At 40.6% G+C, this 18,979-nt stretch overlaps 1 protein-coding gene across 1 annotated transcript in view; it reads right to left on the reverse strand.

Annotated features, from left to right (window-relative positions):
• Positions 1-610: 610 nt before the first annotated feature.
• Positions 611-18,979, reverse strand: part of doc2b (double C2-like domains, beta) — an 88,872-nt gene continuing 70,503 nt past the window's right edge. The window contains exons 4-9 of the mRNA XM_029519844.1: positions 18,703-18,812; positions 16,078-16,204; positions 7,412-7,569; positions 4,273-4,354; positions 2,606-2,702; positions 611-773 (exon numbers count right to left, since the gene is read on the reverse strand). Coding sequence (XP_029375704.1) covers positions 640-773; positions 2,606-2,702; positions 4,273-4,354; positions 7,412-7,569; positions 16,078-16,204; positions 18,703-18,812 — 708 coding nt within the window. The 3' untranslated portion in view covers positions 611-639. The remainder of the gene's footprint in view (positions 774-2,605; positions 2,703-4,272; positions 4,355-7,411; positions 7,570-16,077; positions 16,205-18,702; positions 18,813-18,979) is intronic.

Raw genomic sequence — 18,979 nt, forward strand, 5'->3', positions numbered from 1 at the left:
CTGAATGTGAAGCAAGATAAAAACTATCCTGTTAAAACCGTTCTGTTAAGTCCAACAGTATGAAATGTTGCTACATTCTACATTCTCTACACTTTTTGGTTGTCTTACGTCACAACCACTGGCTTTATTTGTGCTGTTTCAGGGATTTGGTCGATCACCGGGAAATCATTTAACTCCTGTTATCGAAAAATTCAAATTGAATTAAAATTTGCTCCTTTTACCTTCACTGATCTTACAGAGTTATGAAGCTCCAAAAAACTGAAATTCAACTGAAATTTAATGCTACAACCCTTTTGATTGATTTTGTTAATAGAATTTGTCTTCCAACTGAAACAAATCATTTTATCTGTGTATGTATGATGTATGTATGTATGTATGTATGTGTGTGTGTGTGTGTGTGTGTGTGTGTGTGTGGGGGGGGGGATACTGTGGAACAGAAACATAAGAGTTTGGACATTTTTAGTTGAGCCCTGTTGAAAGGAAATAGATTCCCAAAGAGAGGTGTCACAGGTTTGAGAAAAATAAAAGGAAACTCCAGAGAAGAAGAGCTGAGCAGAGGAGTCAAGAGAACGAAGGCAGGAGTCCTATCTGGTACAGCCACGGGGTCGGACATGGGGGCGGACGACAGGATGTGGGTCTTCAGTCATTTAAAGAACCAGGTAATTCATTGGTCAACGTGTGCCAGCGCTCAATTTTCTTGTCCTTGTTTTTGAGGCAGTCAAACCAGTGCTTGAGCCTCTCTCCGTTTGCATTGATACCCAGAGATACACCACCTGGAAGGAGGCACAAAGACAGCTTGATTCACAGGTGGAGGAGGTTCGCAGTGTGCCGCATCATAAAATCACTAGAATTTCTCACCAACAGCTGAAAACAGGGATAGAATTAAAGATGCAATGTTACACAACACTCTTCTTCAGAGGTTTAAAAAGCCACCAGTCAAACAAACCCACTAAACGCTGTCAACAGTTGACTTTTAGCTACAAGAGAAAAAGCTATAAAACACACTTCTGGAAATGAGATGTTCATCTCATGGCTCACTCTTCCCCCACAGACTAACGACTTTAGCTAAAGCGGGTCAGTTAGTCAAAGTTAACTTTATTGTCAGTTCTTCTGTACATACAGGATACACAGAGGAATTGAAATTATGCTTTGCTTTTTCGTCCTCTACGCCGTAACATAAAATCCAAAAAATAAAAGTGGAGGATATATAAGAACAGAAAAAAGAGCATTTCGGTTCACTCATGTTCAAAAAGCAGCTAATTGTGGTGAAAAAGGAGAAGGCTCTATTTAGTACCTTTCCTAGAGCTGCTGGCCAAATCAGAGCAGCTAATAAATGGGCATTGAGGAGAAGCTGCTTTTTCAACCTGCTGCTTTCGAGGCCAACAATGAACGTCTGGTCTCAACCTTTAAGGCAGAATGAAGAAGTTTTTAAAGAGAAAGAAACTGAAAAACTGAGTGACAATGTTATGAAAATCTGTGCGCAGACTCCATCTGCCAAAAAAGATCATCGAATATACTGAAAGCTCCAGAACAGCTTGTTAATGGAGATCTTTGTGTCAACACTCACCCTGCAGAAGAAGGAAATAATCATGCTGGAGGAAAATAAACAGCAGACAGAGGGGCTTTTTCATAAATGAATAAATTTCTATTTGATTATTGAGTTCTTATTGATCTACGAAGTGTTTCACTTGCTGACACCAGGTCAGTAAATATTATATGAAATTATCACAGAAGTGCGGCTGTGTTGTGAATGAATAATGATGTTATTTGTTGTCATAAATATTATGCTGCGCCCTGCTGTGGAACAGGAACATCAGTGATGCATTTTAATCTGTTGTTGGTTTTATGCAGACTTTCTTTTATTGTTCATTCCTGTTGCACTAATTTTCATTTTATCCTCATGCTATTTATGCCTTTATTCCTGGAAACTCCATCTCCTATCCATCTACTGTGATTGTGAAGCGGCTGCTGATGGGTTTTAAATGTGAATCTAAATAAAAGGAAGGTAATTATTTCAGTAACAGTTGTGGGCGGCACTCCATATTTATCGAAGACAACAGGTTTAAATCTTATCATAACTGAATAAAAAAAACAAAAACAGATTGTTGACTGTTCTTGTGGTACATCTACTGATGTCTGATGTGATTTTGGCGAAGCGGTCTTAACATCTGATTTTGATAGAACCCAAAAACAAAAAGCTTTTTACAATTAGATCCATTTGGTTCATCAAACAGTTGGAATGTCTCAAAGATCTGTATTATTAAATTTAATGATCATCCAGTGTCACAGCACAGTCGTGACCTCTTCCTACATCGTTAACAAACTGCTGTGTTAAAGATAAACTGTCCTTTGGGACACAAAGACAGGATCATCATTAGCATTGTCCAAGACTAATTTTTGAAAGCCTTCTGTTCCAGTCTTGTTCTTTTCTTTGTGTATTTTCACCAAACTGCTGGAGGAAGACTTTATTATTTACGTACTAGCAGGTATGGCCTTCAGTCAAAGAGCATGATGTCAGGACAGATTATTGTCATCACGGTTCAGCGCTTGTTTGTGTCTCAGCGGGCAGAATCGGACTGGCCTGGCTCGGCCCACCAGCATTTACCTATGAAATCGTTGGACTTCCCGATGTCGTAGTCCCACACGGTCACCTCCAAGGTCTTTTTGGTGAGGTCTGCATATTTAATGTCATAACAGAACTCCTGCAAAGAACAAAACAGAAAAAAATGAGAGCTCCATTAGTTCCTCTCCCAAGTCTGATCACATACAAACACAATTAAATGTCTCATCTTTTCACTCATCGCCACAGTGGGGGAAGCCTTTGCAGGTTTAAAGGTCTTGAACATGTTGAATCAGAGTCTGATTCTGCTTCAGCACTTTCACAACAAACCGCTCCACGCCACATGGTGTTGGGTTGGCATAATTAATGTTTCGTGCCTCAATGCGACTGACATTTGTTTTATTTTCTGGTGAAATTGATTCACATAATTCTGAGCGCCTCATTGAGTTTGAATTTTTTGTTCATTAGTGCCTGGAATAATACGGAGCAGTAGCTGCCTTTCCACACTCTCACGGAGGTCAGGATCAGGACCTTTAAACAGACCCATTCACTTCACAACATGGAGGAAACAAAATCTAAAATCTAAGGTGCATCAACAGAATGACAATGCAATCAATAAAATATACTGTCCACTAAATGAAACAAGGTTTTCCTGATATCAATTTGCACTCTGCAACATGGGAGCATTTATTCTGCATTGCAATCTGCAGTTCAATCAGTGTTGCTGCTCCACCTTAATGAAATCAATGCCTCGGTATGGAGGAAGAGCCCATTGCTCATCTGTGGCAGAAAGGCCAGGAGGTGACGGCGGAGTACGGGTGCAAAAAATGTCAGAGGAAATGTCAAGCTGCTGGCCTGCGTGAGCGTTTGGCCGGGGCGGATACTTCCGAGCCAAGCCACCCTTTGCCACGAAGCACAGAGGGTTCCTGAACAGCCTCGAAAACATGTTTGGCATCCTTTCTGCGAAACATGGCCGAGTCCTCGGGGGGCCTGGCAATACATTTGTCATTCCTACAGTATTTACCATCAATCATTTTGGTTTTCAAGGAGTCGTTCAGCTGTGAGACTCAGCTTCCACGGCAGCCAAAAGATGCTGAAACACTCTGTGGAGTTTAGAGGGGGGTTGTGGAATTGGTGATAATTGTAGTATTTTAGAATCCAGCAATTATGTGGGTTTGTCACTGTGAGTGTGTTACACACTGTAATTTCCTCCCATTATTAAAATATTGATTAGAGCAGCTTTAAAACTTTAAAAAGTTTTTTTTTTTAATTATTTAAAATCTCAATGGCTCAATAAGCAGCAATCAAAATAAAAAAAGTTAAATTGGAAATGACATCAAACTCAAATTAGTCAAAAACTTTGGGAGAAATTTGTGTTTACGTTGGACCACATCACTGCCTCAACCTAAAAATATAAATAATAAATAAATCCTTGAAGGAAATGATCACAGGACATCATGTTTTCAATATTTACAGTATATCATAGACCGTCATGCAGTTCAAGACTTGACTGTAGTGACATTCTCCCAACATCCAGGGTCAGTTTCTCTGCTCTCCCTGAAAAAGTCAAAAAGTGGCTGAGTTCAGCCCGACAGCTGTGGACTTGCTGGGTGACTTTCCGTCCGTCTCGTTGGGGTTATGGAGGTTGCTCGTCGTGCAAGAAGCATCAGACAAACCCTGAACTTAGGTAAAAATAAAGATGAGGTTCATACCTCGTTGAACTCAGGATTGAGCGTCTTCTTTTTCACAGCAGTCTTGTGCTTTGACTTTTTGTTCTCATCAGGCTTCAGGTACCTGCGGAAGAGGAGGAGGAAAACATTGTTTTTACTGCTGGAGCATGTGATTTATGTGACTCTCTAATGGACGTTCATTTCTCAGCTGTTGCGTCCTTGTGTCCTCCAGAGGGTGCTGTGGTACTGCCCTACATTCAACCACAGCTGCATTTCAGCACACATTACAGCCGTTTGATTAGATTTGTTTTTAACTTTATAGACTCCACCTGTGCTTTTATTAAAGACATTTCGTTTCCAGTTGTTGCAACACGCTGTCGTCACTTCTCTTCTATGAAGACTGATGTGTAATACACAAGAATTTTTGCAGCTTCATTTTCATTTTCTTGTCATGTTCATGAGATTACAGAGGTGAAGACCCATCAGCTCAGACTGTTCCTGTGACAGCTGATGCTCCCAGAGCGCCGCAGATCAGCAGTAAGTCGCTCACGATACCTAAATCTTTAGTCAATATGAGGTTTTAGGGGTTTGTTCTGGGAGAATTGTATTATCTTTACAGTTAATTTCATCGTTCCTGTGCTCCCTTCTGTATCTGGTTTTCGTGTCAGCTTCAATCAGACTACTGCCGAACTAATGCCGAGATAAATCCGGCTGTCATGATGGTTCAAATGTTCAGTCAGTATTTAAACAGCTTTAAGGAGTTTGGAGAAACTACACGCTTATTTTACTTAGTTCAGCAGATATTGCATCTGCGATATGAATCATGATTTCAGGTGTCATCCTCAATGTTTGCATTTTAATTTCACCAAAAATATATAATACAATAAATAATAAAAATATAATGAAATAATGATAATAATGTGGGTTTTTATTGGAAGTTTATTTACAGTGTGTATATTCAAATCACATTTACGTGATTTAGTTTGATTTTCATAATATTTCCATTAATTGTTCAGCTGTAGTTTAGTTTATGGTCTTTTCGAAGACAAAAAAAATATTTGTAACCTCTTCCATCTTTTCTGATGCAAACGTTGTGGTAAGTTACCAGTTTCAGTCAGTTTGTGAGTCAGATTGTTAGTGCCACTGTGTGTGTGTGTGTGTGGAAGCTGAACCTTTGTTTCTGTTCATAAATTATGCAGAAGGCAGCCTCTACTCTACTGTATGTGACACCCTCTGTAATAGATAATGTTTAGTCCCTCGATTCTTTGGCAAAAAACAGTTTTAGGCCATGAAGCTCATTCTGATGTGCTAAATTTCAATTCAGTCAGCAATTACAGCAGCTTGTCACATCCCCTTTTCCTGTTACGTGCACACCGGACATGCATATCCCCAAGGTAACATGGAGACTTAAAGGGGGGCTAAGTGGGTCGTTATTTGGAAACTAAGCCCGGAGGCAGCAGGGGCTGAAATTGTGGTTGATGAGGATATTGCAGTGAACCTAATTGTTTTCATGTAATAGGAAAACTGACCCCCAGGCTAAATGAGCTGAGAGAGAAAGCCGGGATGCAAACAATGCCGTGGTGCAATCCAGCGTTTTAAATGTTATTTTACTCTGCCATTGTCGTGCTTTTGTTCAGCAGCTCTGCATTAAATCTAAATTTGACGAAATGTGCTTGTCCTTGAGGGCGGAGCCATCAAAGGAGACATTTACATGTACTCCGCTATCTTGTTGACTAACGCGGCTCTTCTGTGGAACCTGCCTTACCAACGTCCCTGGCACAGTAGAGCAAAGCATTTTTCAGGTGACAGTTGGGAGCTGATGCATCAGATAGACTCTTTCTGGACATGTCTTCTAAGCTGGTCAAAGAGGGGGCAATCATGTCTATTTGGCATGAGCATACATTTCCTTTTTTCCACTCTGACGTGGGCCCGTTATCAGCCAGTGTGTCCTTCAGGGTTCAGGGAGATTTTCTCAACCTCAAACTGTTGTAAAATTGCTGCCAGCCCCCTCTTCCTGAAACGTTTTGTGCTTTTGTTCTCGAGGTGTGCACAGCAGAGTTGGAAATTAATTGCACTTTCATTGCTCAGCCAGATGAAAGACTTGGGAAATGTTCAGGTGTGATAAATAAGACTCTCCGTCAAATTGCAGCCAAGTGAATGGCCGCCTGTGCTGTGCGTCTTTATTGCTGCTGATAATCACAGTTCGTTTACCTCTTCTCTGCTCAAACATCATCACTACCAGCTAGTCCATTTCAGCACTTCTACATTGTGTTGTATAACCGGTAAAAATAGCATGATTATAATGAGCATCCAGTGTTTGGGAGGAGAAATGTCTGTCGGGGGTTTGGTGGACAGGTTTCTAAATGTGAAGCCAGGACATCTTTCTCTTCGTTCCAGTTTGAACTGAAACGAAACGTTGGGAATGAAGATGATGTTGAACCTTCCTCTCAGGTTGGATTTACTTCTTGACCAGCACTTAATGAAAATGAAGCAACGTAACGGCTTGTGGAGAGTGGAAAAGTAACCACGATATAATTTGGTTTAATTTTTATGCCTTAAAAGTCCCAGAACCTGAAAGCGAACCACAAATTTTTTTTATTCTGCTATTTGTAGACAAAAATAAAATCAATACACACCCAATAAACACACTAAATAAATGAATACCTTCAAAATATATTTCCATAAAAATGGCAGGTAATTTCCAAAAATTATTGAGTATTGAGGATTTTATTTTTTTAACTCAGAATGTCCCTGATCAAAATGTATTTTTATTTTATAGTAATTTAAATTTTATCCCCCAAAATGCCACTTCCATAACAAAGTCTCTTTACATGATTGGCTTTCACTTTAGTCTGAATAAACGGGGCACTCTAGACATAACTGGATCTTCCCTGTTGAGATTCTGTTATGAAAGTGGCATTTTCAGACTTTCAAAAACATTGAAAACATCTGAAAAGAAATACAGAATGAATTTGTGAAAAAAAGCGTAGATTAAATGGATCTTAAAGGGTTTAAAATTTAAACAATTAGTTGATCAACAGAAAATCAGTCTTCTTGGACTGAATGGAGCCTGGAAATTATGAATGTTAATCTCACTATTTTCTTGCACTTGTGTCCTATTAATTGCAATTTATCCTTTCATCATATCGTGTGTCTGCTAGTGTTTGTGCACAATACTGACGTTTTGACGTAGGGGTCGGAGAAGCCGTTGGCGTCCATGGCGGCGAGGTGGGCGCAGCGTATGATGCCCACGACCAGGCACGACTTCTGGGTGTTGTACTTGAGAGAAATCATGATGCGTCCTCGTTCCTCCAGCGACTTGTCTTCTGTCTTGTTGACCTGCAGTGACAGAAATGAAAACCTTTAGGACTAATAAGCTCTTGTGATCCACACACACATTTCTGGCATCATCATCATTTGGGAGATAAACAAAGCTTTAGTTTCCAAAACACTATTAATGCACTTTGACAACAAAACCGTTACCTGGAAATGTTCTCACACTGTTGACGATAGAGTAAAATTTTTATTTTTAAAACCAATTCCTTTTTGTCCTGTCGTGTTTTTTGTAAAAGTATGTTGGCCTCATTAAAAGTCTACTGCTGCTTCAGTACTTCTTGACAGTTGTGTGTCTTGAAAATCAGCCAAACACTGATTGGCTGACTGATGCCATCTCCGCTGAAGACAGCGAGTTAATAGCCTCATCAAAATTAATTTGCCATGTTCTTTAGAGACAGGATAAACATCTGTATTGACACATGACCCCGCTGCCAAGAGCGAGCCTGTTTTCCTTCCAAATACGACACCTGTGTGGGAACCAGACGTTCCGGTCTGGACGAGCTGAACCCTCGTGTCAGGTGGGATGAGTCAGTATTAAATCTGACGTGGCTGAGGAGCAATTTAAGTCCAGAAGGAGACAAACGTCTGAAGCTGTCAGCATCTCTGATGTGCTCCTGCATCTGTATCAGTCATGTCACTTCACCTCTACCCGCTACTACAACTCACTTCAGTCCACATATGGACACACACATGAGTCCAGGTATAGCACACTAAGACTGAAAAGACCTGACAAATCTGCTTAAAGCAACACAAGAACACACATTCAGACGCCTCACAATAATATCAAGAAACGAAACAACCAGCAGCTTGAACCCAATGGTTCAACGGGATCAGTTTCAGTTCATCGGTTCTACGCCGGATTATCTGTGCAACCTGATGACGATGATCTGCTGTTGCAGCCAGCCTTTTTTCTCTCATGTTGTTGTCATTATGTGCAGGCAAACAACAGACAGACAGTATTTATAAACTCTGCCCCTCCATAAATAAAGATGATTAACTTTGGAGGAAAGTTAAAAAGAAAAAATTGGTCGGTGTGACATTTTTGCAGCGTCACCCACTCCACTCAACACTTTAGCAAGAGGGACAGTTAAATCGCCGAGAGATGACAGGTTGTGTCCTCTTTGTGTTCTTCAAACTGTTGACAGGGAGCTCCACCTCCTCCATCAGCGCACTAAGCGCTTGAAGAAAGAGCCAAATTCCTCCTCGGTGCCGGCGTTACACAGTGTTCAGACACTCACCACAAAATGAGGGCAAATTAGAGAACACGGAAGAAACAGCTCTCAAAGTTGCAAAACATGCAAAAGCCCCAACATGAGTTTCATTTGTTTTTCTTCCTTCGCTGCAGTACGATGGAGCCAGGGGCCAATGTCGTACTTCACTGTTTGTGTGACGGTGTCAAATGTAAATTACAACCTGAACATTTTATGAGCGAATGAAGTGTCACAGTTGTATGCTGTACTGCAATGACGAGAGGAAAAAAGATAATAATGGGAATAAGGGAATAAAAGATTGCATTTGCGGATAAAGTGCAACTTTAAAGAGCAACAAAGGCAACGCCAGCACTGTAGAGGTTAAGGCTGAGAAAGATTGTGTTGTTTTGCTTGTTCGTTTGTTTTAAATGAATAATGTGAGCTGTGCTGAGAGTGTGACCGAAACATCACAAAGTTACAGAAGTCCTGATGGTTGTTCGGTTGTTTGAAGAGGGCTGTGTGCTTTTTGTCATTTTCCACATTTTAACAGTATTAATGTCCATTTACAACCTTTATAACCCAAGAAAACAACCTTTTCTCCAATGTGGGACATTTAAATGTAAATAACTGCAGTCTGCGTGAAGCCATGATGCTGTGAGAGTCTGAACACGACCTTAAATTAAGGTTACTAATACTGCTGTCACCTCAAGCGGCTGAGGCAGCTTCCACGGCTGGAAGCTCAAAAATTGCTGCTCCCTCTAAACAGGACAAATGACAAACAGCAGCAGCTGGTCAACGTAGCTCTGTGATATAAGGGCAGATATCACCTCAAGATGTATTGATTTCATTACGATTTAATCGAGTACGTCACTGAGCTACAGTATCAGTGTTTTTGTGTGTGTGTGTGTGTGTGTGTGTGTGTGTGTGTGTGTTATGCCTGGTGACTGAGAAATGCAATTTACCAGCATTTGCTGATTGTGTGAGTATGCAGTGGGCTTTCCCATAACTCAGCGTTTATTACAGTATAAGGCCACCCATATCAGCAGAGCAAATGGCCAGACGCTTAACTACTTCAGGCTTATTAAAAGCTACTTGAAAATGTATGGGCCAGTGGAAATGTGGGCATTAGGACTGTGAGTTCTCTCAGTTTGGTTTAAATTGATATTCATTGGGATTTTAAGTATCATTCGGTCTCTGTCTCATTTATGACAAACAGCAAATTTCCTCACTCTGGAGCTAAGCTAAGCTAAACTTGGGAGTATTGTAGTTCTTGAAAAACTTGGTTGAATCAGTTTATTTATTTGGTTAAATGTACGTGTGCAATTATAGAATATTATATGACTTCAAAAACATCACAGATGATTTGTTCAGAACCTCCGATTGTATGACAAAACTCTTAAGATCTGAAACTTTCTGACTTTGCCCCCAATGTGACTCTGCTGCTTGAATAAGGGCCAGTAGAGTCGCTTACAAGCACACAACGAATTCAGCATTGGACACAATGCACATAACACTGTATAACACTGGACTCATAGTAAACATTAAAAACATCTTTATACGTCAACTGATACATCGTCGGGATCTAAACTGGTTACAGATTTTACAAGCCAAAGGAAAAAAAAGGAACCCTTGTTTGGCTTTTAAAGCCAAAAACACTTCTACTTGTGAAAAGTTAACAACTAGCAGATGCCAAGTGTTCAGCTGTTTGTAGTTTGTATAAACACCCACACACACAAATGAAGACCTATGATTTGTTGTACTGCAAGCCGATTTAAATAATCATGTCCTCGCAAGCTGCAGCCTGCAAACTTCCCTGCTAAACGCTGACTTGCCAAAATATCCTCATAATGAAATGAAGATTTAAAATGGGCTGAAAAGCCGAATTAGACGGACCTGTATCTCATTAACAGGGCTGTCGTGAGTACAGGAGACACTGCTCAACACTCTGTCCAGCCGTGTCCACAGCAGGATGCTAATCAGAAATCTGCAGGGAACCGACTCCCTCTACATGAATCACAGTCTCACTGGACCGGTGGACCCGCCATCCATTTCATCAGCCATGCTGACATGTTTCAGATGCCGCCTCGGTTTAGTGTCAAATCCATTTTGTTCTGTCTCTTTGAATACCATACATCCATGTTCAGGACAACCCACTGTTGCCTCTCTGTCTGTTTCCTTTAACAAGATACTCTTTGGGAAGTCTGTGACAAACCAAGAGGCTGACAGGAATATAAGAGTATCAGGACAGAGAGTGAGTGAGAGAGGAAGTACAAACCTCGGGCCGCCTGGATGGTATCAAGGTCGGCGTATCTGACAAACACAGACATCCTTACAGCACTCAGTGCCTTCCTTTCAATTTCACAACCACAGATCACCCATTTAGCCTTCCTTCTGTAATGGGTTTTTAAAACTGTCATATTATCAATATGCAGCAACAAAGGATGCATTCAGTACTGATGCTCAAAAGATTAGCATGTAACGTCATTAATTATGGATACAAAGAAATAAATTGCCTCCAACTGTATGTCTTCCATTCTTCAAAGACCAAGGTCTGCTCTCTTTTCCATCTCTGTCAACATGAAATGAACTTACATAAGAAAATACGCCACTGTGCTGCAGTGTTTACTCAACAATTTCCATCTAATTGTACCATTGCCTGGGGGGAAAACTCAATTAAGATTACCTAGAGGATGTCCATTAATTGAATTTAAGGCACAGTACAACTGGACACCTCTGATGTGACCGTCTGAACGAATGTTGGTACAGTGCCGAGTAAACCAGAGAGAAATACTTCACTCTGTCGCTCTGCTTCACTATTTCTGCACTCTGCACAGCACGGACGTAACAACCCAACAACACAATGATATTGCAAAAGCATTGAGTTGGATCCAGGTGTTATTCAGCTACGGTGTTCACAGGAATTGGATGGTGATATCTCATGATGAAAGGGGAGTTGTTGTTCTTTGACTGGTCCAGGTCACCGATGCCGCCATCAAAGGGCCACAGGTGTGTCTGTCTTTGTCCATCCACAACAGAAAATACTAAATCCTGAAGTGCTTAAGGAAGCACAGATCTTCTCCTGTGTCATGACTAACCCTCTCTCAGACAACGCGTGGGCAGTTCAGGATGTGAGCAGGAAGCTGGGCCAAAACTCATCTCCTGCCAGCGTCCTGGTCGGCTCCTTCAAATCAACACCTCTCCGATGACAGTGGGGTGCTGTTGGCTATTGTGTTGATGCAAGAAAAGACGCTGAGGTGCACTAGGCACTGGCACTGACTCACAACAACAGGAAAGGTAGAGCTGGGATCAGCCCCCCTTTACTCCTTTTTAATTCTCAAATAAAACAGGAATAAAGGTCTACTTTTTAGCCTCATGGGTGCTCTAATAGTTGATACAGCCATCAATACATATTCATCAGAGGAAGTGATCAACCAAGCGACTTTTATTTTGGTTTTGTGTTTCTGCCTGAGAACAGACACTCTTAGTTGAAATTTTACAGGAAGCTGCGGCTCAGGTGGTCCAATGTAGTGATCCCAGTAAAGGCAGAAGTCACTGATTTTATCTCAAAGACTGACAGTAGAGGTATAGCGTCAGCACTTGTAGATTATAAAAATCCACAAGACGGGTCACAGAAATCTTTCCACTGGTTGCATTTACTTTGCTGCAGACTCCCACTGATTTCAAGGTTTGGTGGATTAGAGTTAGAAGCAAACCTTTTAGAATGAAGCACTGTATTTCATGCTTTTAATACCTTACATGTTATTTTCTACTTTTTACATATAAAAAGCACTATGATGAGGAGCTGCTGCAATGGATTTTTTTATATTAACAATCAATCACACGACTATTTGTGGAGGTGGTGGTGCAGAGCGACAAACACGGCAACTCTGCTGTGATTTATGGAGCCTTTAGGTTTCGGTCTTTGGTATCAGGGTTTTTGTTTTCTATGAAAAACCCAGAACAGGCACCTTGTCCAACATCTTGTGACAGGCCTTGTGGACTAGCTGGTAAACACACTGAAACATTTATACGTTGATAAACCAGCTCATTCCCTCAAGGGTTAGTGGGGAGCAAAAATATTGGTAAAAACAAAGCAATGTCAGAAGCACAACTCTGAACACAGCTTCCACAATTTCGGACTTTTCTGGCCAGAGGTACAGAAAGGATTATTAAAACAGTTCTAAGTAAAAGTTCAGGAATTTATGTTTCATAATTTGGCAGGCATAATTTCACAGTTTCATTAGTTGTCATTATATTTTTCTCTCGAGTCCTGGATGGACGGGAACAGTTGTGACGTTATTGCTGGCGCTGGGACTCCCAGACAAATCAACAACTATTAACTTTTCCCCCTGAACACACTGTAATTAGTCAAAGTATCATCCAAAACAAGAACTAAAACTAACATTTTCAACAATGGCAACAGGATGAGTAACAGAGTTGCGGTCATCTCTCACTGGTAAGCCTCTTATTGTCCAACTGAGCTGGAGAAAGAGAGAAATGTATTGCACAGAGACACTGAGCCAAGATTCACTGCCAGATAATGCTGCTGGCTCTTACGCTGTTTTGGGCCCCCTTGCTGTTTTCTAGTGCCAGTCCTGGTGGCAGATCCAGAGTCGGGGCTGGCTGATACATCCATTACACAGATGAAGTTGATTGGCCACATAGTTAACAAGGACACAGCTGTCCAGGCACCTTGGGACTACCAAAACAACACAAACAAGTTTTTCTGACATTCAAAGGCCTTTATGTCAGCATGTGTAGATTTTTCATCTCTGTGGTGGTAACTATCTTTAGTGACAATGCAAACAGTGTCTCGGTTCTGTCTGAGCCTGTTTGTGAGGGGCTTTAAATAGTTTGGTGTCCTCAGGTGCAGCTTTACTTCACATTCATACCTCCTCACAGAGATATAAATCCCCATTGGTCACATTGACTCGAGTGATTTAGTGATAAGAAGATAAATTGATCAATAAAAATTGAATACATTTAGGAGCAATGTCTTCAGATTGTCAGCTTGTATGTAAACATTGTTTTCTGCATTTTTTAACTATATTTTAGTCTGTGACAGGTCCAATCCACTGGTTTGTAGGCCGGCTGACTTGTTTATGGGCTGAGAGAGCCAGTAAAAGTGCTCCACTGTCAGGCCAAACCCATCAATAAGACGGGTACTGCTAGCTGCTGGATGAGATGATTAAATGGCCGGTGCTCTATTCTCCACAGCACGGCGAAACAACATCCTGTCTTCAAACAGAACTCCTTATCCACCACTTCAAGAGCAGCAGATCAGAACACTTCATGCATTGAGCTCACAGTATCCATTTCAATTTTCCCTTGAACCAGTTTTTAGGAGAGAAAATGGCCAAACTGTGCTTTATAGCACATCCTTTCTAGGGTGAGATGTATGACAAGGTGGTCCGAAATGGCAAAACAACCTGACTGAAAGAGAACAGCCACCCCCTTAAAAAAAGTCTGGCACATATATCTGCTCTGCAGCTACTGCATGGAGTGCAACACATGAGAATGACAATAAAGTTTGACTGATATTGACAACGACCACATCTCCTGGAAAGCACCAAAAGGAAGAGCAAGATAAGAATGAAATAGCTTGTATACTGTGTGCAGCATTTGTTTTTTGCTGCAGTTTCCTGCTGAAAAGCTACAGTGCGGTGGTTTATTTTCTAAACCATGTTCACCGTTCCTTTAGTCACTCTGTAATCCGCTGCCAGGAGGAGCTTTTCGCGGTGTCGGCAATGAAAATCGGTTTCAGGTTCAGATATGTAATGTTGTAAATTACAAACTTTTTTGCCCACTAGTCATGTTTTTAAACCCTCGAAAAAGATTGAGACTGTGACTGCAGGCAGTCTCAATTACTGTATGACAAATGATAACCAGCAGAGATGTTTGAATTATGGTCATTTTGAGAGCGCTCACATGAAATGAACCTTGACAGGATCAGGGCCTACAACGGTGAATGCCTCACAGCTAATTTGCACGAGCATATTTTGGGATGCTATTTCAGACTCCCACATAGACAAGGAAGCATACGAGAAGAGCAAAGGGAATTTGTCTCTCTAAACCTAAGGCAGCGCTATGCACTCCAAACATGGATGGCCTGCCGTATTATTCTTTTAAAACCAAAAGCTGTGTAGGCCCTTGGAAAGTGATATTCAATCACAGTTCAATGACACTCCACTTCACTCCGCTGCTCTCAAAAGCACATAATCCACTCCTGCACCCCATTTATGGCCTGAAAACACAGCGCTCTAATCTTTCCTGTAGTTTAATTTAAATCCTTACGGGTACAGTTGCTTCCTCTTGGTTACCAACATGTGGTGCACTGTTTGGAAAGACAATTTTTACAACGCACAGTACCTTTATCAAGAATGAAGCTTTTATCTCCTTTGAGTAGAAAAGTCACATTATATTGGTTATTGTTGGTAACACAACTATCTAATTCACAGGAAAAAATATTTACTATTAATATTAATAATAATAAAAATACCAACAGCATCTATTTATTTACAACTCTGTCTTTTCCCCATGATGCTTATGACATATAGAGAAATATAAATAATTTAATCTTTAATTTATTTCTGCATTAAGCTCAAAGGCTTTCTGCCATGCTAGCAAAGTCAAAAGGTTTGATTTAATTTTTCTGTGTTTAAAATTTGGTGAAATGTGGTTTTGGATAAAACATAAAAAATAAACCATTGAATAAACTATTGAAAAAAGGCAACCAAAGTGCTCACGTAGTTTCTCTATTGCTGCTGATCATTAAACATTCAATATACTTCAACACTCAGTGGACTTTAATTGGATTAATCAGCCAACACGGAAAGAGGATACTTCCTGAATAGTCTGCTACTATTCGTGCTAATTTCTCATCTGAAATAATAATCAATGCATTTTAAATATTATCACAACATATAATTTATCATTTAATAAAGTGTACTAAATTACAGTATATATTGGGTTTAGTTAAATATAAATAATAAATATATCTAGTTTATAGTATACAGAGGAATAACATCATTCTTAGTGAAGTAAATTATAAGTGTACTATGATTATGAGATGTTAGGTCAGATGTAGTAAAATGTTTTGTGTACTGCGTCTCAAGTAGAACAGGGTGTATCAGACTGGCTGACAATAAAATGTATCATAACTCCGCTGACAGTAGACAGGAGTACGTTGAAAAGATAATATCAGCCTAATCCGATATCCGAGTTCCTTTCAGTCATATCAATTTGCACACACGCACACACAGACAAACAGAATTACATCTTTACAACTTTAAAATCCAGCAGTGCAGCACAGTGGACTTACAGGTAACTGTTTTTCCAGGCAGTTGTTGAAGTTTTTGATTTGGTTGGGCTTCAGCTTCTTGAGGGGGATTCGCGTCTCCCCGATGAACTCGTTGTGGCGGAATTTGTCCTCATCACACACTGAGATCCTGAGAGGAGAAGAGCAGAGCAGGTGGAGGAGGACAGATAAATGAAGTAGAAATGCCAAAAGGAGGCTTAAAACTATGAAACAAGCCATTTTTCACACAGAGCCCATGAGCCACCATCACAGGGAGGGGGCTCTCCCTAAAACTTTCACTGCAGAGCTGCGCCCACTGATCTCTAAGGCCACTGGCCTCTAATGGAAAAACCTAGAAGTTCTCCAGAGAAGGGGCTCATAATAATTTTGTCAGACTCAATTAGTATGAAAAGAAGGTGGGATAATTAAACTATAGGAAGCATTCAGCCGTGTGTGGATGGAACGACTAATATTAGAATAGAATGCGATGCGAAAAAGTTCACAGACCAGTGACATTGTTCCTGCTCATGTCAAAATCATTTAAAATCAAATCATGACTTTGACAGACCATACCTTACTGTGCTCATCTTATTTACTCAATTAGTGCAACGCTGCTCTCGGTGGAGGTCGCCTACGTCTTCAGTTAATGCAGAGAGCAGTGAGCACTCACAGCGCTGACATGACCTGTTTCATGACCACATGAAGCTACTGTTGTGGAATACTGTTTGCTTTCAAGTGCTCTTCGCTGCATAATCACCTGACAAACAAAGGAAAACATGCAGCATTCATGCATCGCAAAGGCGTGAGTAATATGTACCTACGACCAAGTGGGAAAACCTGGGGTTTCTTTGAGGCAGGGGTGGGCGGGGGGGCATCATAATTAAAATCACAATGGAAGTCAATAAAAAAAAGATGATGGACTTAATTGCCACCGCAGGCAGGGTCAATTTAGAACAAGTAATATGTTAGAAAATGACCTTTTGTCATGGGTTACTGTTTTTTGTGTTTAATCAAGGCTCCATTGTGGGAATACATTTTTGTGTGTGTCCCCGAGAAAGAGTCCTTCAGATCACATCTGTGCAAAGCTGCCAATAACACAAACACTTGTTTTTTTTCTCTCAATGCAGCAACACGCACAAAAAGGTGAAATCCAGATCATTGATTAGGCTGCCAATCAATGATTGGCTGAGACACAGACCATCATATTCTGTCAGGAAATCACTGATGAAGAATCGATGATCAGATTTCAAGTGCGTTTTTAGTATTGATCATCACTGGCATTTAGTCAATGAAGAATAATAACACAGGATGGCTGTCCAATCTGATGAACGTAGCAGAAAGAAACGTTCCCAGCTTTTTAAAAGCTCCATTCATTATTCCAAATATCACAGTCATTTCATTCTATAAATTAATTTACAATCTACTTAAGAATTTAAAATTGTGTCATTTCTGTCATTTAGCATTTAAACAGAACAACAGAAAGGTGTGTGCAATTATGTTCTTTAGTGAACTGAGCTCACAAGTTTTAACATCGTCACAATCACGCAAATATTTAGCAGGGAATTTTATGTTAATACATTTCAAACATGTTTTGATTTTTACAGGAGAAGAAGAATTTTAGTTGTGCAGCAAGAGCTCACCAGAATAAACAGAGTAAATGTTTGCGTGAGGTTCATGGAGGGTTTTTTTTTTTTTTTTGTGACAGTTGCTGACTGTGAAGACAGATTAAAAATGGCTCCTCCAGACAATTTGTGCCATTATATTTTCCCATGATGCCCCGTGGAATGATTAAAGGACGGAGGATGTGCCACAGTTACAGTGGAAACACACACAGAGTAGTAAACTCAGATGGCTGGAGGGGAAATAGGAAACTAAAGCAAACTAAAATCCTACACAGTGCTCTGACATAGATACTGTAGATTATATAACCTACTTCCACCACTTGATTGCAGAGTGTTAACACTAAAGGAGCAAAGGACGGTCAAGTAACTCCTGCATTGCCTAACAGTGTCATGTTTACCACGGGAAGCAGAAGTTTCTGTTGTCGTGAAAACAAATAACCGACAGAACAGGAAGTCGTCTCAGCCAAACAGAAGTGCTGTTTGGAGATTAGACAAACAAACGTTGTCCCCACTGTTGTTCTGCGATATGTTCAGGTTTCAGCAGCAGTGATGGGGAATTTACAGGTTAAACAGCAGCATCAGCCAGACGGAGGCAGGAATTTATGTCAAACATGAGTGACTTTCAGACCAGCCTGCTGAGGCTCAGTCTTTTATTTCCATCCTTTTAGTCTCACTTCTTTTGTTGTTTCTATCATCCTTGCTCCATTTCTTTCAAAAACATTCACTCTTTTCTTTTCCTTCCTTTTCCAGTTTTTCCCCTTTGCCTGTGTCCTGTTTCCTTTTCCCATGGATTCACATTAGCTCTCATTGTTCTACTTTTCCTGTTTCTCTTTCCATTTATCCTTTCATCCCTCCATTCCATTGTTCCCTTCTTGCTTCCCACCTTACTTCCCTCTTTGTCTTCCTTCTTCCTTCTTCCTGTTGTTCCCTTGCTTCCTTCCTTTTGTCTTTTTTGCCATCTTGCATTCCTTTTTGTTTTTAATTAATTGTTGTTATTGTTCTTTTTTCTCCTCATTCCTTCGAGTACCTGAGTGTTTTGCGGACCATATCCTCATCAGTGATGCCGTAGTAGGTCAGCGTCTCGCTCCAGACGGGGTTGAGAGTGTTGTGCAGAGTCTTGGTTCTAAGTTTATTGGCCTGGAAGACAAAGAGATGAGTTTGTCATTTAACATTATCATTGACTAACTGCCACCTCCCTGTGACAGCTCAGGAGAGCTCATCCCTCAGGCGTCGGATTCATTGAGATGCTGCCAGAACTATATAAACATCCTTGAAAATGTGCAGTGTCTCCGTCCTGTTGAAAA

Source organism: Echeneis naucrates, chromosome 14 (genome assembly GCF_900963305.1).
Source record: "Echeneis naucrates chromosome 14, fEcheNa1.1, whole genome shotgun sequence".
Taxonomy (NCBI): domain Eukaryota; kingdom Metazoa; phylum Chordata; class Actinopteri; order Carangiformes; family Echeneidae; genus Echeneis; species Echeneis naucrates.